This window comes from Gymnoscopelus microlampas, assembly GCF_963454915.1.
Source record: "Gymnoscopelus microlampas genome assembly, chromosome: 9".
Classification (NCBI taxonomy): Eukaryota; Metazoa; Chordata; class Actinopteri; order Myctophiformes; family Myctophidae; genus Gymnoscopelus; species Gymnoscopelus microlampas.
The window spans coordinates 13,209,857-13,234,408 of NC_139946.1; the positions used below are offsets into that span (position 1 = coordinate 13,209,857).

The window sequence follows — 24,552 nt, forward strand, 5'->3', positions numbered from 1 at the left end:
TGGAACAAAATATTTTGATGGGGGTCCGCGGCCAAATACATATCATTTTGGGGGTCCTTGACATGAAAAAGATTGAACACCACTGATATAGAAACGCACGTTTTTCAGAAAACTGTTGAGATTTAGGAGACATGTAGAATCGGCTTCAGGTCTCAATGGGTTAAACAATAAATGTATTATGTATGAACAGCAAAAGAAACTCCTCATCCATCCATCCATCCATCTAACTCACTTCATTCCAAAGTCGTCCTGTCCCACGGGCTCTCTCCTCTTGTCGTCGGTCTTGGCCAGGAAGCCGTCGGGGAACCAGAGCTTGCCCAGTTTGCGCTTCCTCTTGGCCGCCAGCATGCCCAGCACCAGGATGAGAAGGATGATCACCACCGCCACGCCAATGAGGTACAGCAAGTAGTTGTTGTCCACCATGGACGAGGGTTCACCTGTAGAGGGGGGGGGGGATGCAGAGGATAGTTTTAAACAGTGGTGGAAAAAAGCACTCAAATGTTTTACTTAAGTAAAAGTATCAATACTACAATGTAGAAGTACTCCGATACAAGTAAAAGTGCGGAATACAACATTGACTTGAGTAAAAGTACAAAAGTATTGGTATCAAAATGCACTTAAAGTACCAAAAGTACTAAAATGTTTGAAAATAGCCGATCTACAAGCTCACAACGCGTCGATGCGACGCGTTGTGAGCTTGTAGATCTGCTATTTTCAAATAGCCTAAGTATAGAATAGGGCTAAAGTGGTTAATTTATGTGTTATAATGTAATCATTTATATCTGCAAAGTACGGTAACTACTAACTAGTAACTAAAAGTAAAAGTACTAAAATGTTTGAAAACAGCAGATCTACAAGCTCACAACGCGTCGCGATGCGACGCGTTGTGAGCTTGTAGATCTGCTATTTTCAAATAGCCTACGTATAAAATAGGGCTGAAGTGGTTAATGTTTTATAACGTGATAATTTATATCTGCCAGAGTAACTAGTAACTAAAGTTTTCAAATAATTGTAGTGGAGTAAAAGTACAATATTTGCCTCTGAGATGTAGTGGAGTAGAAGTAAAAGTACAGAAAATTGGAAATACTCCAGTAAAGTAAGAGTTCCTCAACATTGTACGTAAGTACATTACTTGAGTATATATGTACTTAGTTACTTTACACCACTGGTTTTAAATACAGCATGATCGATCACAGAGGATCCTTTCCATTTGAATATGATTTTTTTCGTTATTTTCATAGAGAGATATGAATGACGGTGTGGACGTACTGTTGACAGACACCACAGGGTAGGGCAGCTCGGCCCTGAGGTGCTCGGCAGCGATGAAGGACGCAGCCTGCTCGGCGCTGGACAGACACTCTGAACTCTGAGCACATTCACGGTTATCGATCTCCAGATACACCTTAGATCTGCACCGAGCAAAGACACAAGGAGAGGACACGTCAATCTCAGTCGTCTGATAACATGCAGTAATAAATTAAATGGCGTGAATTAAGGGTCCCCGAACTTTTCCAGGCCTCGACCCCCCAAAATAATCATATTTGAACTGGGCCCCCCCACTCCCCCACCCTGACAAGCACTTGGAATTGTAGGCATTACATTTAGTTTGTCTCGGTTCCACAGATAAATATTGTGAAGATAGCCGAACTACGAGCTTGTGCGCAGTGCGAGGCGTTGTAAGCTTGAAGATCGGCTATTTTCACAATGTTTGCCTCTTTCTAACGTAATATTTGACAATTTGGCCAATTTGGTATTAAAAGGGTCTTCAAAGTTATAACATTGTCACTTTAGAAATGTGCAGATGCCCTGTACATGCTTATACTGTGTGTTGGTTTGTTTACTGTTAGGTGAGAAAACAATGTTGCACAATTTTTGGGGACCCCCAATTTGGGAACCACTGGCGTAAATGATGGATACATTTCTCCTTAGTGATGAACACGCTTTTATCAATTAGTCTTTGGTAATCAAAGTGAGAGGAAAAACACTACAATCTGATATTTTTCTATATCACTGTGTTATTTATTTCTTCACTGTTTGCCCTTTTGTTTTGGCCATTATTGTAATGCCATTACTATTATTATTATTATCTCCCTGCCTTTATTTTTATGCCATTGTTTTAAAGTGTTTCAATGTTGTTCTTTCTGAATTGTTATTGAATTGTGTTGTTTTTCTGTAAAGCATTTTTTTTCTGTCTTTCACCCTGTAAAGCACTTTGAGCTGCATTTATGTCATGAAAGGTGCTATATAAATAAACCTTATTATTATTATTATTATTATTACAATGGAAAGCAAGCAGGGATCCCAATCTAAGACTTGTCTTATCTCCTTCTCTCGCTTACCCGATGACCTCCTTCTCCAGCTCCCGTTTGCCCCTGCCTCTCTGCGCCTGCGTGCCCGTCATGTCGTCGTCCAGGGCGTAGTACGGGTACACCATGGGCCTCTTGTCCTTGTCCAGCTTCACCCTCAGGTTGGTGTGGAGCAGGGTGCCCAGGGAGCGCAGGAAGTTCCTCATGTCCCCGAGCAGCTCCTCGGGCTGCAGCAGCACCACGATCACCAGCGTGCCGTCCACCAGCCTGGGCGGGGTGTCCCCCGAGCAGTCCAGGCCGTCCCAGCCACAGGCCTCCGTGTTGCAGCTCTGGTCGCAGATGCCGTTGCCGTAGTGGTCCGCGCAGTACTTGTCATATCTGCGAACACAGGAGAAGAAGAGAGTGGAGGATATGAGGCGTGTTTCTTTCTTAACTCAATTTCTGCCAATTACGCATAAATGCGATCTATTAAATAGCGCACTTGGCCGCCAAGATCGCATAAATGCGTTCTATTGAAAAAATTGGGAAAAAAAAAAAAAAACATTTTATTTTAATTTTTTCAATTTGACCCAAAGACCAAGGAGATATGATTTTTCGAAGATCTAGACTCCTATCCACTTCCTTGTTAACTCAAAACTTAAAAATTCTGTATCTCGGCTCCTGAGTACTTTTTAATTTCAATGAAAAATCTCAGGCAGAAAACAGCAAAAAATCTGAAATAATTAGGGCAGGCTAAGTGTTAATGCCAGAGAATCTTGCATCTCTTTGACTTTGATTAAAATGTATTATTTTTGTCCAGCATCAAAACTAAGTACACCATTTCGAAGTTCTGTGTTTTTGCAGCTTATGTCCCTTATGTAAATAGTCTGTCAACTGCACTGTGCTTGATTTACAGTACAATCCTATCGTAAACGGTTCAGTACAATTGTCAAACCAACACTTACTTGCAGGTCTGCTGACTGTCCTGGCACTCGAAGCTGTCAAAGAGGCAGCCGGAGTTGTCGCACTCCTTGTCGCAGCGTCCGTTCCTGAACAGCTCCCAGCAGGGCACGTGGGCCGTGCAGTTGACCCAGGGCCGTTCCCAGTGGAGCGAGCAGTCCCCACCGTCCCACTGGCACTGGTGGTTGTTGCACTGCGGGTCGCACACCTTGTCCCCCGACCTCTGCTCGCACTCCAGGTAGGGGCAGGCCGGGGCGCGCGTCCTGGTCGGGTCCAGCGCCATGTGCTCGCAGTGTCGCCCCGAGAAGTGCGTGGGGCAGCGGCAGCTGTACTGGAGCTGAGGGCTGGAGGAGGACATGAAGCAGGTCCCTCCGTTCTGACACGGCCGTCCCTGGCAGCTCTGCACGTTCTCGCAGTGCGGCCCGCTGAAGCCCGGCTGGCACTGGCAGTGGAGGTGGCCGGCGGGCGACTCCACGCAGTGGCCGCCGTTCTGACAGCGCAGCTTGGCACAGTTGTAGCCTTCCATTTCGCCGCAGTTGAAGCCGGTGTAGCCCTGTGGACATATATGTGCCATCGTTGTTAATGTGAAACGTATTTGTGTTGCTGAAAATTTTAGTTTAGCAATTTGTTTTTTATTCATTAACCCATTAAGACCTGAGGCCGATTCTAAAAATGTTTTCTAAATCCTTTTTCTTATTTAAAATGTAGTTTTTCTTATTTAAAAAATATTAAAAATATAAAAATATAAAAATATTAAAAATATAAAAAATATAAAAAATATAAAAAATATAAAAAAACAAAAATATCTCAAAATATGTTGTTCCAGAGATCCCCAGATGCAAAGATTTGATTTACAAATGTTATATAAAAATATATATATTCAAAGATTTTCACAAAAGTTCACGATTTTTCAAAAATAGCAGATATACAAGCTCATAGCGCGGCACTCGGTGCCACGCTATGAGCTTGTATAATCTGCTATTTTTGAATAGCCAAATAAATCTTAAAATGACACAGCTGCGTTCCCGGTCTTAATGGGTTAATGCTTTAGAAAAATAGTTTGCTGCAAATGTCTGTGAAGTTTCACACGGCACAACACAACACATCATAAAACCAGCTACTGTAGCTAGTCTAGTCTATATCAAGCTATGTCCAACACACAACATGGCTTATTAATATCTACCATACCTGGGCTATGGTGTGTGGCCCTCTGAAGCAAGCGTGATAATAAGAAAGGTAGTTCAGTTAGTGGTGTGAAAACAGGCATTTAGAGACAAAGATGTAATACACAGGAGGGTATATTTATACAGCAAAAGGAGCAGAGAAGAACATAAGAGGCAGTGAGTCACTTCACTTCCTCAACACATTATGACCTGCTTCAGTCAGTATGGTGTTGTTTTACACAGACAAATTCACAGAACAAGGTAAACCCCTTAAGCCATATATATTTTGTCATACAATGAATAGTGAAAATAGCAGATCTACAAGCTCACAATGCATTGTACTGCGACAAGTTGTGAGCTTATGGAACGAGAGTTACGAAAGTAACCATGGTTCTATGAATTCTGGATGACCGCCAGAGGGCGGTGTTTTCAACACATGGATATCATCATGCGCGCCAATGATATCCAGGTATTGAAAACACCACCCTCTGGTGGTCAGAAGGAATGAAGTAGAACTGCTACTTTTTGCTACTTTTGAAAATGTTTGTTCCGCCTGTAATGACATAATTACCAAGTAGGCACGGCAGGTTTAAAGTGGTTAAAAGTTGAATGAAAAAAGAGGACAGGGAGGACTAAATAGCAGATGAAGAAGGTAACTTACAGGAAGACAGGTGCAGGTGTAGCCGTGTATTGAGCTCATGTTCATGGAGCAGGTGCCGCCATTATGGCACGGCTTGGACAGGCAGAGGTCCACCATGGACTCACAGTGACGGCCTGTCACGGGGCGTGACAAAGACAAGCAGTTAATACAACAATAGGGACGCTAGGGTTCATGTAGTTAATTGGTTCTCAAATTGGGGTTGGGGGGGGGAGGGTACCAGGGGGTCCCCAGCAAGAGTAGTTAATACAGCATCACAATCATTTTAACCACTTCATCCATTTATAGGTTGGCTATTCAAATATAGCAGATCTACAAGCTTGCAGCGCGGCACGAAGCTTGTACTTCAGCTATTTTTGTTCGTGTTTGGAAAACACAAATCTTCTATTCTGGGGGTCCTTGGCACAAAACATTTTCAGATGGGGGTCCGCGGCCAAATACATATCATTTCGGGGTGTCCTTAGGCTGCCCTAGCGCGTCTAATATCTGGTCTAGAGGGGCGGGTTTAAAATCTCTGGAGAAAAATTCTGCGAGATCCCATTGGTTCACCTACTCTCCGCCCCCACCCCGCCCCATCTCCTCCCCCAATGTGCAGCATTGAGAGCCCTGACGTCGCAACATTTGGAGCGACGCCCACTGCACTCTGGTTGGTTGGGGAAATGAAGCACTTCCTATGCCAGGAACGTCAACAGGCTGGTCCAGGCTCTGATTTTTGAGCAAAACGCGAATGAAAATAAAAGCCTGGAGATCGAGGCTAGGGTGTCCTTGACAAGAAAAAGTTTGAGTACCAATAATGTAATTAACACCAAACCCCTGTACACAATATAGAGGGGGAAAATGTCTTGCGTCTGCAGTTTTCCACCATGTGGAGCGACCAGATGGGGAGCTGTGTCATCGTTCAGGGTGCTGGAATGCCACTGTACTGTGCAGTGTGTACTGTACTGTACTGTACTGTACCTGTGTATCCCAGGCGACAGCGGCACTGGTAGTCGTTGGCCAGCTGCACGCAGTCCAGACTGCCGGGGGAGTGGCACGGCCTGGACAGGCACTCGTTGACGTCCCCCTCGCAGTGTTCCCCGGCGAAGCCCGGGGGGCAGGAGCAGGTGTAACGGCCCACCCCGTCCAGACAGTGGCCCCCGTTCATACAGCGAGGGCCCCAGGAGCCAGGTTTGGGGGCACAGTCGTCCACGTTCACCTCACACTGGTGCCCTGAGCACACAGAGGAGAGAGGAGGAATATCAGCGTGTGGGTGATACACGTGTGTGTGTGTGTGTGTGTGTGTGTGTGTGTGTGTGTGTGTGTGTGTGTGTGTGTGTGTGTGTGTGTGTGTGTGTGTGTGTGTGTGTGTGTGTGTGTGTGTGTGTGTGTGTGTGTGTGTGGGTTTGTATGTATTCAGTATGTGTGTTCTTGTGCTTCTACCTAAATGTCCTCATGAGGTTAAGGAGAAGAGGAAAATCCTTCCAAGGTATTTTGTTAGTTTGGTCAACATTTCTACCAAGCGCTACTTTAGTGTTGGCCAACAATTAAACTTTTAAGTTTAAATTAGGCAGTTTTCGCTCCTCGAAGCGCACAGGTTAGTCTGTGTGTGTGTGTGTGTGTGTGTGTGTGTGTGTGTGTACGCGTGTGTGTATTCATAGGTTTATGTGATGTTACCCCGTGTTCCAGGCGGGCAGAGGCAGGTGAAACGATTGATGAGGTTGATGCAGGTTCCTCCATGGTGGCAGGGGTTGGAGTGGCATTCATCCACATCGTACTCACAGTTCACCCCCTGGAAGCCTGGCTTACACTGCAGGGACACAATGAGGAGGGTTAATAATAATAATAATAATGCATCCAATTTATATAGTGCTTTTCTTGGTACTCAAAGTCGCTTTACACAACAGAACAAATAAAATAAACAACTTTATTAAGAGAATAACTAGAGGCTAAAAACTAAGCAAATAAAAAACATTTAAATTAAAAGGCAGAAAGGGGGATTTGGGGAAAGCGAGTCTGAAAAGGTGGGTTTTTGAAGGAGGCTTTGAACAGGGCGAGGGGTGGGGGCGGCTTTGATGTGAGGTGGGAGTGAGTTCTAAAGGGAAGGGGCTGCAACTGAGAAAGCCCTGTCTGTCACCCCAGGTGCGTTTTTTCTTTGTTTTGGGGATGTCCAGGAGGTTGGCATCAACCAGATCTGAGGGAAAGGGAAGGGGCGTGGCATTTGAGGAGGTCAAATAGGTACAGTAGTGAGGAGCCTTGGTTGTTGAGGGCCTTGTAGGTGGTGATCAGTATTTTGAAATCTATTCTCTGTTTAACTGGGAGCCAGTGGAGGACTGGGGTGATGTGGTCTCTGGATAGTCAGGGATTAGTTCTCACTATGTAGACCAGGGGTCTTCAACGTTTTCAGGCCAGGGACCCCCTAGCTGAGAGAGAGATGAGGCAGGGATCCCCTCTACATTGTATAAAATTGTGTTTCAAAGATTCAACTTTTTTTGTTCACTTGGTCTGCTCTTTTGGCCCCTCTACACCAAACACCTCTTTGCCAAAAATTGCCGATTTACAACGCCTCGCAGCGCGAGGCGTTGTGAGCTTGTAGATCTGCTATTTTTTGGCTAAAGTTCTCCTCAGAAAACGGGATGCTAGGGTTCAAGAGGTTAAGGTAAAAAGAAAAACCATATCACGCAAAGATTTGGCAGACCCCCTGTAGTGACTCTGAGGACCCCCTAGGGGTCCCGGACCCCCTGTTGAAGACTCCTGATAGACTGTGGCACAAAAAACCTCTTCATTCAAACTCAAAATGTCTGAAAGCGAATAGACGAAGACAATGTGAGTGCGGTTGTGTTTCTGGATGTAAGTGTTGCTTGGAACCTGCAGCTCCTGACAAAAGTTCAAAGACTGCAGTTCCTTTGTAGTTGAGCGCGCCGAACCTTGAAGAGACTGAAAGCAATGTAACACATTCACATGGCCAACGAAACACAAACCAGACCCCCCCCCTCCCCCCCACCCCCCAACAACACACACACTGAATTCCCTTCCTTACTATGCACTCGTAGGTTCCCTGGTAGTCCATGCATGTGGCTCCATTCCGGCAGGGGTACGACTGGCACTCGTCGACGCTCTCGTCGCAGTAGCTGCCTGTGTATCCCGGCTGGCACTGACACTGGTGGGAGTTGTCCACGTTCACACAGCGCCCCGCGTGCTTACACACCTTCTCCAGCTCCAAACCTGATGCGGAACAGACGATCAAAAGGAGTAAAATGAATACGCACACAAGAATGTTCTTGTAAACTTTTTCCAAGACCCATTAAGACCTGGGACGCATCTGTGTCACTTTTTGATTTGAGCTAGTAAAAAGCATTATTTTACACTTTTGGCTATTCAAAAATAGCAGATCTACAAGCTCGTAGCGCTCTGCTATTTAAAAAAAAGAGAGAATTTGTGCAAATCTTTAAATATATATATTTTTAAAGCGAACATTTGTAACTCAAATCTTTGCTTCTGGGGGTCCCTGGAACAAAATATTTTGAGATGGGGGTCCGCGGCCAAATACATATCATTTTGGGGGTCCTTGACATTAAAAAGTTTGAAAACCACTGACATAGTAAGATACGTTTTTTTCAAAAAACTGTTATGATTTAGAAGACATTATGTAGAATCGGAACCTAAGGCCTAAATGGGTTAAAAGGTTCACACTTTTGTTCTTTTCTTTTCTGTGTTTTATATTGTCTGACTGCCAGACCGCCAACTCAGCCTCTCAAAAGAGAAGACTATGATAATTGGATGGAATCTCTTTTTGGTCATTTTATTTATCCTTTCCTAAGTCCACATGGTTGGGTATACTATGCCCTGCACAGCACATTTCACACCAGATTGCATAGAAACCAGGGACCAGGGCTGGAGTTGTGTCAAAACAAATGTTGAAAAGGGGATCCGTTCCAACAATCCAAGACTTCTACTGCAAGCATGGAATCAGTAAGTAACATTTAACGCCTCATTTCCACATAGCTCTGTGAATGTAAGCGAGTCAACCACAAGTCCATTCATTCAGTCTTAGGGGGAACTCCATGATCTCTGATGTGTTTGTGAAACTCCTCCTTCGGTTTTTTTTTTCTCCGTATGGAATTTGCCTCGAGTACATTGAAAAAAAAAGAAAATAACAGAACTTTTGCAACAGATTTCAGAGACTGTATGCGCCATGTGCCACAAAACAACAGAGCAGATGCTATTTCATTCCATTCAGTTGCTTGACCAGTGTTGATTTTGTCAGCAAATTTTGATTTAGTTTTAGTACTTTTTTTAGTCATCTGAAATGTTTTAGTTTTAGTCGACTAAATAGTTGACTGAATATACAGTTGATTTAGTCGACTAAAATGTATTCTGCCGGTGCCTTGATGGCGTCGTAATGGCTGATTTTACACATGGTTGCATGCTGAAAATAGTAGATCTACAAGCTCACAACGCGTCGCAGCGCGACGCGTTGTGAGCTTGTAGATCTGCTATTTTCAGAGCGCAATATTTAGTCTTAGTTTTAGTCATCGTGGCTTAGTTTTTATTTACCGTAATTTTCGCACTATAAGCCGCACCTGAATATAAGCCGCAGCAGCTAAATTGAATGATTTGTACATATATAAGCCGCACTGGACTATAAGCCGCGGGTGTAAAATCCCTAGATTTAGGAGGTCCCCTAGTGGCCGTTAGCTATAAAAATCCATAGATAAGCCGCACCGTTATATAAGCCGCAGGGTCGAAAAATGAAATTTACGGTAGTTTTCATTTAGTTTTCGTCAGTGAAAAAAGATAGTTGACAAACAATTTTCGTCATAGTTTTAGTCGAAGAAATCAACACTGTGCTTGACTATGTTAATCGTATGTCTAATCTTTATTATAGAGCACTTTTCAGGGTACTCAAATGCACTTTGCATAAATAAAAAATGATTGTTTCGAGTAATCCCTAAAGTAAATGCATTTCCTTGTGTTGAACAGGGAATATTGTTTTAGTTTTAGCACAACGTTTGACTGTACTATCTGTACTGTTAACAATCAATCAATCAATCCTCACCATTCCTGGCAGCATAGTCCTCGCAAGACATGTTGGGGACGTCACAGTAGAGGCCGGTCCATCCTACATGACAGTGGCAGGTCCAGGAGGTCTCGGTCTGAGAGCAGGAGCCTCCGTTCCGACAACGCACCTGGCTGCACAGGTTCACATAGTTCTGCACAGAGACAGCAGAAGAGGAGGAGGGTTAAGGTTGAAACGTGCATGTCTTAGCACAGTGCTTCTCAAACTCTTTTTTAATAACCAACGTATAACATGGATAAAGCTTCGAGTACAATGTTATGTTTGTATATCAGTGGTTCTCAAACCTTTTCATGTCAAGGACCCCCAAAATTATATGTATTTGGCCGTCGACCCCCATCTCAAAATATTTTGTTCCAGGGACCCCCCAGAAGCAAATATTTGAGTTAAAAATGTTTGCTTTAAAAGAACATAAAAATATGAATTTGTACAAATTTTCTCGATTAAAAAAAAATAGCAGATCTACAAGCTCGTATCGCGGCACTCGGTGCCGCGATACGAGCTTGTATATCTGCTATTTTTGAATAGCCAAAGTGTAAAATAATGCTTTTTAGCTCCAATAAAAAAAATGCGTTCCAGGTCTGAATGGGTTAAAAAAATGCACACAGTGGTACCTGGCAATTGTGTCCATTATATCCCACGGGACAGGTGCAGCGGTAGGTTCCCAGTCCGTCTGTACAGGTGCCTCCGTTCTTACAGGGCTGGGAGTCACACTCGTTGTGCTCGTACTGACAGAAGGTGCCGTAGAAACCGGGACGACAGCGGCAGGAGAATGAGTTGATGTCATCGATACACGTTCCATTATTGAGACAGGAGCTGGAGAGAGAGGAAGAGAGAGATAGAGGGGTCAGGAATAGAGAGAGACACAGAGAGAGCAGTGGTTCCGTTTCAATTGGCTCTATTCACAGCGGCCATATTATGAAGACATTCACAGGTGTTACCAATGATACTAATGAAGGCTCTGTTCCATTTAGTGTAGCACAGTGGTTTCCACGACCCCCATAACTCTGAGAGTGTACAAATGGAACCAAATGGACCCTTACGGGTCCATTTGGTTCCATTCGTACACTCTCAGAGTTACACACCTGTAAGGGGCCATTTGGAAGCCCATGAGGGTCCCTGGACCCCAACTGTAGACCCACTGGTGTTTCCAGTGGGCCAAAATGCACAATATCAGCACCCTGACTCTGTTTGACCAGAATGGAACAGAGCCTTCATTAGTATCATTGGGAGCATCTGTGAAGGAAGTGATAATATGGCTGCTGTGAATAGAGCCTATTGATAAGCAATGCAAAGAAGCAGGACTACAGGAAAAATATCGGGTGGAAACCTCGTATGTTCAAAACTGTTACTTTTCAGGATTCAAATTCAAAAGCATCAAAAGTAGCAGATCTGCAAGCTCGAAACGCATCACTTGTGGATCTTTTTTTGAGTGACGCTGTCGTATGATCAAGTAGGGCATGGGTTCCCAAACGTTTCAGCCCCACGACCCCAAAATAAAGCGGCCATTGACTTGCAGCCCCCACCTAACCCTGGAGGTAATTTATGCACATAAACGTGCACGTTCGGTGCGCATTTGTAATGTATTAAAATGGTAAAATGTACTATTTGAATCATTTTTAGATTGTATTTCATTCACTCCGTTGAATTTATTATTATTTTATTTTTTAGACCCAAAATAATTTTGCCACCCCAACTTTGGGAACCCCTGAAGTAGGGCTTTAATTTACGGAAAAACACAAAAAGTTAAAATATGGAAATAAGAGGTTTCTGCCGGACAGCAACAATTTAGTTATGTACTCTGTTTTAAAATCATAACTGAACTAAAGCTAAGCACGTCGCAATTGTGCGGTATGCATGCACACGCAAATGATTTCAGCAACCGGGGCCAACCGAGTCCTCACACGCGGCTGGTGATCATTTATTCGGTATTACAGGTCAAGCCAATGGGCTTAACCCATTAAGACCTGGAACTGTGTCATTTTTTGATTTGAGCTAAAAAGCATTATTTTACACTTTGGGCTATTCAAAAATAGCAGATATACAAGCTCATAGCGCGGCACCGAGTGCCGCGCTACGAGCTTGTAGATCTGCTATTTTTGAAAATGTGTGAAAATGTGTGCAAACCTTTGAATATATATATTTTTAAAGCGAACATTTTTAACTCAAATCTTTGCTTCTGGGGGTCCCTGGAACAAAACATTTTGATGGGGGTCGGCGGCCAAATACGTATAATTTTGGGGGTCCTTGACATGAAAAAGATTGAGCACCACTGATATAGAAACATAGGTTTTTCAGAATACTGTTGAGATTTAGGAGACATGTAGAATCGGCTTCAGGTCTTAAAGGGTTAAGTCAAAGTGGCCTTGAACGAGCAGCCTATACCTCTCAGTGCATTCGGGGATGTTGTGTTCACACAAGATCCCGTCGAAGCCCGGTCGACACTCGCACACGAAGCTGTTGACGTAGTCCCGGCACATGGCTCCATTCAAACAGGGCTGGCTCGTGCACTCGTCCACCTCGCTCTCACAGCGGTCCCCGGCGAACCCGGGACGGCAGTCACAGGAGAAACGGCCCACGTCGTCCAAACAAGAACCCCCGTTCAGACACGGGTCTGGGGTAGAGAGAGAGTACAAGAAGAATGTCCAACAGATTCTTGTTTTTATTTATCAGCAAATCGGTTGATTGTGATTCGGTTGGATGACCATAACATCCAGCAGTATAAGACAATGTTCTACTTTTACCAGCTTTAAATCATGGCTAAAATCAAACCAGTCATGTGATCAATAAATGGTGTGTCAGACTCAGTTTTATTCTATTTTAAATATATATTTTTCAAATTTTGTTTAGGGTCAGGTTTATCATTTTAGATGAATGTTTTGTATTGTATTGGAAATGTACTTCATAAAATGGCTGTAAACTTGGTTGACTGCTGTACTGTACAGTAGTACGTACACTAGCTCCTGTCCCGGGAATACCGATTAAATTGAGCTCTGTAGCTAATGTTGGGACAGTTATTGAACTGTCCATTGTCCCATCTAAATGAACAAATAAAATAAGATGTGTAACATTGTTGATCAGAATCAGAATCAGAATCAGTTTTATTGTCACATCACAGGTTTACAAGGTAAAAAAGTGGGTGAAATTTGTTTTTGTACATCACTCCCATCGCAACGTTAGATTCCGTAGAAAGAAGAGTGGGGAGAGAGAAGAAGAAGAGGGGTAGGGGGCAAGTGGCAAGGAGATCAACAAGAGAACAATAGAAGGCCAAAAAAACAAGTTATCTACATATTTACAAAGTACCTGAGATAAGAGACAAACTAAGGTGCCTGAGCATAGCAGAAATGTATGTATACTGTGCATGATATACTTACAGTATAGACGCTAAGGTGCTTAGAGAGAAAAAATAGCGCAATAATGATAAAAAATAAATAAAAAAAAAGGTTTGTGCGTTATACATTAAGGTGCAGAGGGTCAGTGCGTGTTCACCTAAGGGTGGACTGACCCTGGTATAATCCGCAAGTAGCTCCATGAGGGGAGAGCAACAAAAAGTAATCTTTAGCATTTTGACTAAAGCTTTTGCCACAAAGTGTACCGCTAAAGGCTTTCCTCTGTGTGTATCAACATGTGTTTCTTAAGATTAGCATTTTGACTGATTTCGTCGACTAAAACTATGACGAAAAATGTTAGTGAAAACTAAGCTATCATGACTAAAACTAAATATATTGACAATTTCGTCAACAAATAAAAACTAGACTAAAATGTTAGTGAGGGACGAGTGGAGAAAAGATCCAGTAGAACTAAAAGACAAGTAATTTTATGTCTGGTTGCGCTCAGGTGTTCGGCTAAATAGATCGGCTATTTTCAGCATGCAACCAAGTGTAAAATCAGCCATTACAACGCCATCAAGGCCCCGCCAAAATACATTTTAGTCAACTAAATCAACTGTAGATTTAGTCGACTATAATCTTATGATATTTAGTCGACTAAAACTAGACGAAAATATAACATTTCAGGTGACTAAAATATGACTAAAACTAAATGGAATTTTATTCAAAAGAGTATGACTAGACTAAATCAAAATTTGTTGTCAAAATCAACACTGATGTGTAATACGTTAACTCACTGGGCAAGCAGTCATCAATGTTGGTCTGACAGTTGTATCCGCTGTATCCAGGCTCACATTTGCACTTGTAGCTGCCTTGACTGTTGATGCAGTGGGCTCTGTTCAGACAGGGGCTCTTCTTGCATTCATCCACATCCTCATTACAGCGAAGGCCTGCATGTGAGTCACAAATATACCGTTATCAATATAAATATCGTTTTCCTCCTTCACTGATACTCATGAGTGTTCATTAACTCTGAGTGAAGAAGTGCAGAGGGATTGTACTGTGTATTACACTTTTTATGTGCAATTTCAATGAATTGCTGATTGTCATCTGATGCTTGAAACCCACAGGGCTACAATTCCCAAGATGCTAAACGAAAGCAACACTTATAAACGGGAAGCGCTTGAAAATCTAATTTTCCATTTATCGTATTATACAGATTGTAACGCTGTGGTCGAAATTCGATTAATGGCCCAGCTCTAGTTTTCACATTCACGGATTACTCCAGTGACGTCACTGGAGAAAAATGACTACAACACTACTACTGTGTTTCAGTCTGTAAATACAAGAAATACAGTATATCGAAAATCTTGATAGTGTCCCTTTAACAAATACACCCTAACCAATGCACAATTGGCGTGTTGCCCACACAGTCACGCATAAAGTTACATATAAATGTACACACACACGCACACACACCTTGCCAGCCACTGGGACATGTACAGGTGTATGACGTGTAGTCAGGAGTAGGATGACAGACCCCTCTCCTCTCACATGGCTGCGACGCACAGGGAACCAACTCCTCCTCACAGTGCTTACCTGCATTACACACAACAACAATCAATACCTACTCAACCCACCAAGCAATACAACAGACAAAAAATGCGGCATAAGGATGTTCACATGCCTAGGATAATGTTTGTAGATCGGCTATTTTGCTGATCGAAAAGCTCAAAGCGCGTCGTTTCGAGCTTGCAGATCTGCTACATTTGACGCTTTAAGTAGGGCGTTCATTTTAGAAAAAAACACCAAAAGTTAGAATACGGAGATCAGAGGTTTCTGCACGACAGCAACGATAAAAAAAGATCAAACATGGAAAGGTTTCTGTCCGACAGCATGACGTGTACACTAAGTACTGACCTGTGAAGGGTGGACTGCACTGACATGTGTAACTGTTGACTTCATCTATACAGGTGGCTTGGTTCTGACAGGGTCCTGAGGCACATTCATCTACATTCCTCTCACAATTCCCACCTGTTGGGAAAATCCATATCATGTATTTTACCTCTTCTCTTCATCCAGTTCACCCTTTTTTTCCTATTTATTTATTATTTGTTTGTATATTACCTTGAAATAATAGTTAACACATTGGGTGCCAAAACCGGGAATTCCAGGTTTTGCAAAAAGTGACGTTGAGTGCCAAAACCGGGAATCTCCGTGAAGTCAATCTTTTAGTTTTTTGTTTTTTTTTCCCACAAGGGGGGGGGGGGGGGGGGGCTAGCGCAGCTCTGGAATCACCCACGGTGACTCTGAGAAGGAAGGGACAGATGGATCACCGTGCCAAAAAACCTGGCTCCCGTCCGCTCCCATTCCATCTCCTTGCAAAAAAACTCCATATTTCCTTAACTTTTTACAGTGGGGAAAACTAGTCATTTTCCCCACTTTCGTTTCATTTCCACCATAGTGCACGCATATATTGTTTACAATCGGGTGCTCGTCGTGGAGTCTACAGCTGTAAACAGCGTAGCGTTACAAACGGTGAGATCTCTGGCACTCAACGTCACTTCTTTAATAAAACTCTGGCACCGAATGTGTTAAAAAGTGGTAATGTTTGAAAATAGTGTGGAGGTATATTATAGCTGTATTATTACCTGTGAATCCGGCCCGACACTGGCAGGTGTAGCCGTTGTGACGGTCCAAGCAGAGGCCGCTGTTCTGACATGGACTGGACTGGCACTCGTCCTGCTCCAGTTCACAGTGCTGCCCGACCCAGCCTGAGACACAGTGACAGTAATACCTGGAGAAAGAGAGAGAATAACGATAATACATTTTATTTATAACGCACTTTACATTTTTTGCAAAACTCAAAAGAGCTACAGGGTTTAAAAACAATGGCATAAAAAAAGGCAAAACAAAAAACATCGGCTGGGGTGAAAAGTTGATTAAAAACAAATTAAGGCATAGAGTAAAAGACCTAAGGAAAAAAATAGTCTAAGCAAACGCTTTGTTAAAAAGGTAAAGTTTTTAGTCCATTCCTAAAAGCATCGGTAGACTGCGGGGCTCTCAAATGGTCGGGGAGGGCATTCCCCGACCATTTGAGGGATAGTTGTTGTTTTAAAGATGATCAAGGCACAAAAACATAAGTTATACTTTATTGATCCTTGTGGGGGAATTTGCCCTCTACATTTGACCCTGACTACGCCGTAATTTAACTCTGCAAGTGTGCATATTGAACGCACTCTCAGAGTTACAAATGGATGAATTAACACAGATTTTACTGTGCATTACAGCTCTAAGGCCAGGTCTGCTTCACTTGATAATACAGTGGACAGAGAGAGCGAGGAGAGAGAGAGAGGGTACACTACACTACACTACACAGGATGGATGACATCCAACTCAGGCTGCAATTATGTATTTATGTGGTTAGCTGGTTGAGCCACCAGGACGGCCCCACGGTATCTGTAAATCTGCTTATTGTTGGTGTTGAGTCAGTGTTGTGGGCAAAATGACCTATGAGTGGATTCCGGCATCAGGAACTACACAACCCCACGCTGGCCAAACAGCGTTAGGAAGAAGATTAAGGTTTGAACCAGACCACAACCATAATCTCATGTCTGACTCCTCAAGTTTCCATGTCCCCAAATAACCCCGTTTCCGGGTTCCCTAGTAACGGGTGACGTCACTATTGCTGGTTAACCCATTAAGACCTGAAGCCGATTCTAGAAATGTCTTCGAAATCCCAACAGTTTTCTGAAAAATATGTTTCTATATCAGTGGTGCTCAAACTTTTTCATGTCAAGGACCCCCAAAATGATATGCAATTGGCCGCCGACCCCCATCTCAAAATATTTTGTTCCAGGGACCCCCAGAAGCAAAGAAATGTTCGCTTAAAAATAATGTATATATTCAAAGATTTGCACACATTTTCACGATTTTTCAATAATAGCAGATCTACAAGCTATGAGCTTGTAGATCTGCAATTTTTTAATAGCCAAAGTGTAAAATAATGCTTTGTAGCTCAAATCTAAAACTGACACAGATGCGTTCCAGGTCTTAATGGGTTAAATATTACTTTTCAGTAATCGTACAAGATCGCAATTTGACAAGACCACCGCCAACACCATCCACCTTATCTTCCTGGTCTATTGAAATATATCGACCTGTTTCATCTTTTACATCTGCTATATAATACTTCCCACAAATACTATGAACCTACATGGCCGTAAAAGAGATCTTGTATCCCAATAGAACTTCATCTGTATAAATAAAGGTGACAAAAACAAGACAAAAACATTGCTCTATAAATGACGATTTACCTGAAATGGTTAGGGATATAGATCAACACATAGATGTCTGCAAAAAAAGGCATTCAGGGAATATTCTACACAAATACATAATAAAAAGGAAAGCTTACCCATTTTGCTGTTCAACACAGTCTCCATGCACACATGGCTGGGAGGCGCAGTGGTCCGTACCAGAGTGGCAGAGAAGACCATGTGTGCCCGGGGGGCACAAGCAGCTGAAACTGTTCACCTTGTCCATGCAGGTGCCCCCACTCATACACGGGTTGGAGTCGCATTCGTTTATCTCCACGTTGCATTTGATTCCTGAAAGGGAATTGATTCAGAGAGAGGAACCTGGTTGACTTTTGTTCACGCACGTTTTCAAATCTACAGTATGTTCAAAATCATATGTGGCTATTAGTCCTCGTTCAGTGTGTTTTTCCAACTGAGACACAAATGTTCTGACGTCATGACCCTTACTATCACATTACTCCGCTATGAATTATGTGACTTTATAAGCTATAAGCTATATACTGACTTCTAGTCTCTAACTGTTAAAAGAAGGCCGATGCACACCTCAAAGGTACAGTAAGTGACAGGTGTGTAGGTCCACATTTTCAGAAAGCGATCTTTGATCTTTGATCTTTGATCAAATCAAAGAAAGGTCCCGCATTCTGTCTGGAACTTGCAAAAAAGATTCTCTTTATTAAAGGTAGGGTAAGTGATATTTTTTGGTATTCTTTAGTTTTTTTGTTAAAAAGGTTAAAGTACTATATTCTGATAGTAATCATTGCTACAGAGCGTTTGTTCGGTCACAGGGGTCTCTCCAGCTCTTTAGTAAGCAGAATATAGTACATTTTCAGGTACAGTAGGTGACAAAATGTAAGCCAATCAGGAGAGAGCACTGAAAATGCATTTTCTGTTTAATAAAGAGCTGGAGAGACATGGGAGACTCCTTTTACTGAACAAACACTCTATAGCAATAAGTACTATCAGAAAATAGAGCTATTTAACACTTATTTTAACCAAAGTAAATCACTTACCCTACCTTTAAGTCAACGTTTCGGACAGTGTCTTTCTCTGATTTGATATGACATCAAAGATCGCTTTCTGAACATTTAGTCTCTACCTGTGAATGCTTTGCTCCAGGTTATGCTGTTGCTCACCGAAAATAGCAGATCTACAAGCTTGCCATGCGGCGCTGGTTGTGAGCTTGTAGATCTGTTATTTTTGGCATTGTAATAGCGTCGTACGAGAAAGTATATAAATCATGGCTTCAGCCTACCTGTGTATCCCGGAGCACACACACACTTGTACTCGTTGATGCCATCCTGACATTCCCCGTACTCACAGGGGTTACTGCCACAGTCATCCTCATTGATCTCACAGTTGGTCCCTGGAGAGAGAGAGACATGAAAATACCAACTCAGACAACGTAATTACTGGGCAGGGGACGATTATCCCTTTGTACATTTACCCTTTATGTGATCGATGATCATTAAACTCTTAATGAGGTTTAAAAATAAGACGTCTCAAGTCATCGCACCCTGGTTGGTTGGTTGGTTTGCTGAAATGTGCTGAATGATTGATTGAATGCTTTAGTGATGCTTTTTTAAAGGTACAGGCAGTACAAGTTTAAAAACATGCCAAATGGATGACACAAAAAAAGCCAAGAGCATATCTCCATTGTGGTTTCACTAAACTGGAAATATGGAATATCAGAATATACTGTACAAATGTTGAATCATAATAACGTGATTATTTTTATGATTATCACAATACAGTGTAGTGTAGGGGGCAATGTTTTACCAGTCCATCCATGTTAATATCTTGCCATAATTAAGCTATACTTTCTGCGTCAATTCCTGGTTTAAAAAAATATATAAAACTATTAAAATGTTCGTTAAATATAATAAGTAGATCGGCTATTTTCAAATAGCCTATGTATGAAATAGGGCTAACTAATAACTTATTATATTTAACGAAAGAGAGACAAAAATGTGACCTTCCAAAATCCCCACCCCACACCTTTATAACTTATGGGTAATTCATCCAATCAGTTACAATCCTGTCCACTAGAGGGAGTGGCACACCAACTTTAATAAAACAAGGGGCCCTAGGAGTGACAACCTGTGAAGAGAAAAGCAGCAGAGACAGAAACTAAATACGGTAGTGCTCTGCTCAGAATACGATTAGAAACGAAGGGGAGGGACGACACAGAGCTGGAAGACGAAAACAGAGATATTGCAGTCAACAGCTGAGTCACTATAATTAGGGTAAGTGTTAAAGTGAGACACAGAGCGAGACACACACACACACACACACACACACACACACACACACACACACACACACACACACACACACAGTCACACACACACACACACACACACACACACACACACACACACACAGTCACACACGCACACACGCACACACACATGCAGACGCAAAACGAGAAAAAGAAAGGTACGACTCAAAGAGACCACAAAGTGTAGTGAATAGGAGTCAGTGAATGTGGGAGGCCTGACAGAGTGACCTTAGCTGACTTCAGTGAGCGTGTACTGGGTACAGTACATTACAGACTGCAGCACTTGAGGCACAGGAGCGACTAATCCCCAGAACAACGTGCTGGTCCAGCCTTATGACTGCCGCAGACACGCACACGCGCACACACACACACACACACACACACACGCACACACAGCTCCTCAAATTTTAAGCTGACAACTATGCAGGAAGCCTGAGTCGCGCTTTCCATTAAAGCTGTTCCCTCCAACGCAATACCTTCAGGGACCCTGAGAATGAATCACAGAAAAAACCCAGAGAGCACATGAAAACAAGGTTTTGGCCATTAACCAGCCGGTGCCTGGCAAGGAAGAGAGAGAGACAGGCTAGAATGACTCACAGCTCTCAACACATTAAGGTATAATGTGTTACCCGTCATGCTGAGTGGATGTTTGTGTGGTATATTCTACTACTACTACTACTACTACTACTACCAAAGCTATAAAAATATTAAAGATACGCCATCCCAATTGGAGCCACTAGAGGCAAAATGGTGCACAATTCCTACAAAAGTCTCCTAAGTGCGTTCCGTTCCGTATGATCTCACTATCGTCTGTTTACTGATGCTGGATTCCGCGAGAGTGTGTTGTTGGGACAGAGAAAGGTCGACACTAAAGTAGATTTTCTCCTGATTTGTCTCTCTGAAAAAAAAGCCTTTTTGGTATGAAAATCTTGGGAAGATTGTGTGGCTTGTGATGATCGGGTCCAATATTTAGTTCAGTGACCATGGGGCTACAGAATCGTTCAGAAGCCGTGTTCACGTTCACTCTTCCATTAGAAAAAATAGACTCCAACCTGAAAAGCGGAGATGGTATGTCATAGTAATGCTGACTCACCAGTAGTTCCCTGCAGACAGTTGCACTGGTAGGCATTGACCAGGTCGATGCAGCGGCCTCGGTTCTGACACGGGTTGCTGTGGCATTCCTGGATCTGGATGTGGCAGATGGAGCCCGTGTACCCGGGGTGGCACATGCAGGAGAAGGTGGCGATGCCGTCTTTACACACTCCGTGGTGGCAGGGCTCCGGGACGCAGTCGTTCACGTTCTCCTCGCACAGCGGGCCACTGAAACCTGGAGGGCGGAGTTTGGGGATCGTAAATGAATGACACATGATGAATGAGATTTAGGGCGGATTCACACTGCAGCCTTGGAACCAGCCTTGAGGCTGGTAGGAAGGAATACCTGGGAAGGAATTGGTAAAGCGTGTGCACTTTGTGAGAAGTTTTATAAGGTTTTCAATAGGGGGCGAGCCTAACTTGTTTGCAATGTTTTTTAAAAAGCTATACCCTTACCTAATACCATTCCAAAAATCTAAAACTTCTCACAAAGTACACTTATAATAGATGCTAGCTTTACCAATTCCTTCCCAGGTATTCCTTCCAACCAGCCTCAAGGCTGGTTCAAGGCCGCAGTGTGAATCCGCCCTTACAGAAAGGATGAAAGATGAAGACTGTCTTGTGTTTCTCAATGTATCTCAGATGGATTCCTCACATCATCAGGGTCAAATAAGATACAGTGCTAAGCGACAAGGCAGTCCAGGCACTCTTAAAGGAAGGAGAATCTAAAAAGCTAATTAACCCATTTAGACCTGAGGTGATTCTTAAAAATGTTTTCTAAAAAAAATCCCCCCAAAAAATTGTTAAAGAAAAATAGCAGATCTACAAGCTCATAGCACGGCACTCGGTGCCGCGCTATGAGCTTGTATATCTGCTATTTTTGAAAAGCCAAAGAAATCTAAAGTGACACAGATGCGTTCCAGGTCTTAATGGGTTAATTATAACTAATTGAATTATAACTAATTCTGATTTCTCAGAATAAGAATCAGAATGAACTTTATTGTGTCTGATTCTGAAAATCTAAAAAGCTAATTAATTATGACTAATTATTAATGTGGTTCATACATCCAGTCCAAGTGCAGATGGCCAGACCAGACTTTAAGTCTTTCTTTTATTAAGTTTCTAATTTTGAATTAGTGTTACCTTACTATTTCTGTATCATTCTACTCCTATCTGTGTACCTGTGTTTCATTGCTCACAGCAATAGCCTCTGTGCATGACTGTAGTTCCCATTTCCAGAGGGAGGCATTCCCCTTTCCTGTTCTGTTCCTGGTATGTTTCTCATAGCTTCATTTGATTGGCTCAGCAGCAGATTTGAACCGGCAACCCATATGAGGGTGTTGTATGTTTCCAGTTCAAATCTTCTGCTGAGCCAATCAAATGAAGTTATAAGAGACTGACTGGAACAGGAGATGGGAATGCCACCTTCTGGAAAAGGGAACTACAGTCATGCACAGAGCGTATATGCTGCTATGACAACTGTATTTCTCTCAGGATCAATAACCATTAAAGGAATACTCCTCTCCCTAAATGACTTACTTAATTTATTACTCACTGTGTGAAGCCTTGAATTAACAGAGAATGTTGGTTTTGTTGAAGAAAATAGGGGTCCAGGATTAACCCATTTTGGGCAGGAACCTTTATTTGTAACTATACTTTTCAGGACGGGAACCGCTTTTGGGGTTCCTGTTGCTATGTACAGTATATAGCAACATCATTTTTTGGTAATTTTTGAATAAATATTTGAATTTTTTCAAAAAACTTAGGTCAGGATTTAGAAGGCCTTTTTAGAATCGGCCTCAGGTCTAAATGGCAACAACAGCCAAACTATAATAAAAACTCTGTTTATAAACTCCCAACACAGCTATAATGATAATCCAAGTGTGTTGTATCCAGTCCGTCTCCTCCTCATAAATACTGCATTTACGCTGAAACGTTTTTTTTTTTCACAAGTTCCAGTGTAATCTGTCTTGTGGGATAATGAGGAACACACCTGGGCCTGGGTCAACACAGCTGAGTTCACACGTACGTGTTCACCCAGGCATGTGTGTCCATTGTGCATGAGACTGTTTTAAGTGTTTCAAATGGTTTCAGAGTAAATGCAGGTAATGGGGACAAAACTTCTCCATGAATGCAAAGCTTTACGGAGATAGAAATTGTGTCATATTATTATAGATAAAACACCAATTTAAGCCAACTTGTGGAGAATAGGAGCGATTGATGTGTTGACTTTTTTGGGGATTATTGTATTAATTAAAATCAATGCAATTAATTTAGACCATAAAGATGGTAAAACAAGGTAATGAAGACAGACATCTTGAAATTGCTTGATATGTTTACCCAGCAATAAAAACGTTTAAGGTTTTCATACCTTCTGCACATTCACACTCATATCCATTGGGTCGATCGATGCATTTGGCCCCGTTTAGACAAGGTGTGCTGGAGCATTCGTCAATGTCAATCTGGCACATCTCTCCACTGAAGCCTGAAACAATGAACAAGCACCACAGGCATGCATGTGTAAGCACTGGGTTCAATCATTATCGATTCATCAATTTGTCCAACTCAAGTACGCTGTGCAAAGCTGCTGTTTTAGAAAAGCAATAAGCCATGTGAGGCCTTGATTTACAGTGATTTTAGAACAGCTACAGGGTTTTAGGACCTCCACAGAGCATCAGGGTTAACGACGCCCCTTAGCTGTTGTAAAATCCACGGTAAACCAAAACGTCTTTAACACATTGAGTGCCATAAACGGTCCGGACCGTTTTTGAGAAGCTGTGCGTTATGTGCCATAAACGGTCCGGACAGTTTTTGACCCATTTTTTTTTAAATATATTTTTCCCACGTGGGGCGCTCTAACGAAACTTTGGAGTCTCTAAGAAGGAGAGGCCGGATGTGGATCCATGTCAAAAATGCTTCTGGTCGGCCGCTCCAATGTTAACTCCTTGAGCTAAAAGCTTAATATCTCCATCTCTTTTTAACGTGGTGGAAGTGAGCCGTTTTCGATCGGCGATCACTCTGCAATGGAGGATTGCGTTAGAAATATTATTGTTCCAGTCGTTAGTCGGGACCCTCCGCCGTCTCGCACGCAGGCTTTGTTTACATGCACTTCCGCGTCGGGGCTTCTACAGCACGAAACATATCAACGTAAGTGGATGGAAGATATGCTGGCTCTAGATGTACCCTATTTCAATAAACCTCTGGCACACAATGTGTTAATAAAATGTATGTACCAACCTGCTGGGCATTCGCAGACAAAGCGGCTGACCTGGTCCAGACATGTTCCCTGGTTCAGGCAGGGGGAGCTCAGACACTCATCTACCTCGATCTCACAGTGGGTCCCCTCAAATCCTGGACGTGACGGCAGAAGAGAGAAGATATGAGCATTTTATTATCATGTCATTACATCGCACTTCTT

At 42.7% G+C, this 24,552-nt stretch overlaps 1 protein-coding gene across 1 annotated transcript in view; it reads right to left on the reverse strand.

Annotated features, from left to right (window-relative positions):
* The window catches only part of notch2 (notch receptor 2), an 85,019-nt gene that overhangs the window by 10,339 nt on the left and 50,128 nt on the right, over positions 1-24,552 (reverse strand). Inside the window, exons 10-29 of the mRNA XM_084067460.1 lie at positions 24,372-24,485; positions 23,506-23,619; positions 21,136-21,369; positions 19,017-19,127; positions 17,863-18,055; positions 16,100-16,245; positions 15,369-15,482; positions 14,928-15,047; positions 14,246-14,398; positions 12,505-12,733; positions 10,734-10,935; positions 10,102-10,255; positions 8,083-8,267; positions 6,720-6,852; positions 6,024-6,275; positions 5,070-5,182; positions 3,251-3,798; positions 2,340-2,684; positions 1,270-1,409; positions 233-437 (exon numbers count right to left, since the gene is read on the reverse strand). Coding sequence (XP_083923586.1) covers positions 233-437; positions 1,270-1,409; positions 2,340-2,684; positions 3,251-3,798; positions 5,070-5,182; positions 6,024-6,275; positions 6,720-6,852; positions 8,083-8,267; positions 10,102-10,255; positions 10,734-10,935; positions 12,505-12,733; positions 14,246-14,398; positions 14,928-15,047; positions 15,369-15,482; positions 16,100-16,245; positions 17,863-18,055; positions 19,017-19,127; positions 21,136-21,369; positions 23,506-23,619; positions 24,372-24,485 — 3,805 coding nt within the window. The remainder of the gene's footprint in view (positions 1-232; positions 438-1,269; positions 1,410-2,339; positions 2,685-3,250; positions 3,799-5,069; positions 5,183-6,023; positions 6,276-6,719; positions 6,853-8,082; positions 8,268-10,101; positions 10,256-10,733; positions 10,936-12,504; positions 12,734-14,245; positions 14,399-14,927; positions 15,048-15,368; positions 15,483-16,099; positions 16,246-17,862; positions 18,056-19,016; positions 19,128-21,135; positions 21,370-23,505; positions 23,620-24,371; positions 24,486-24,552) is intronic.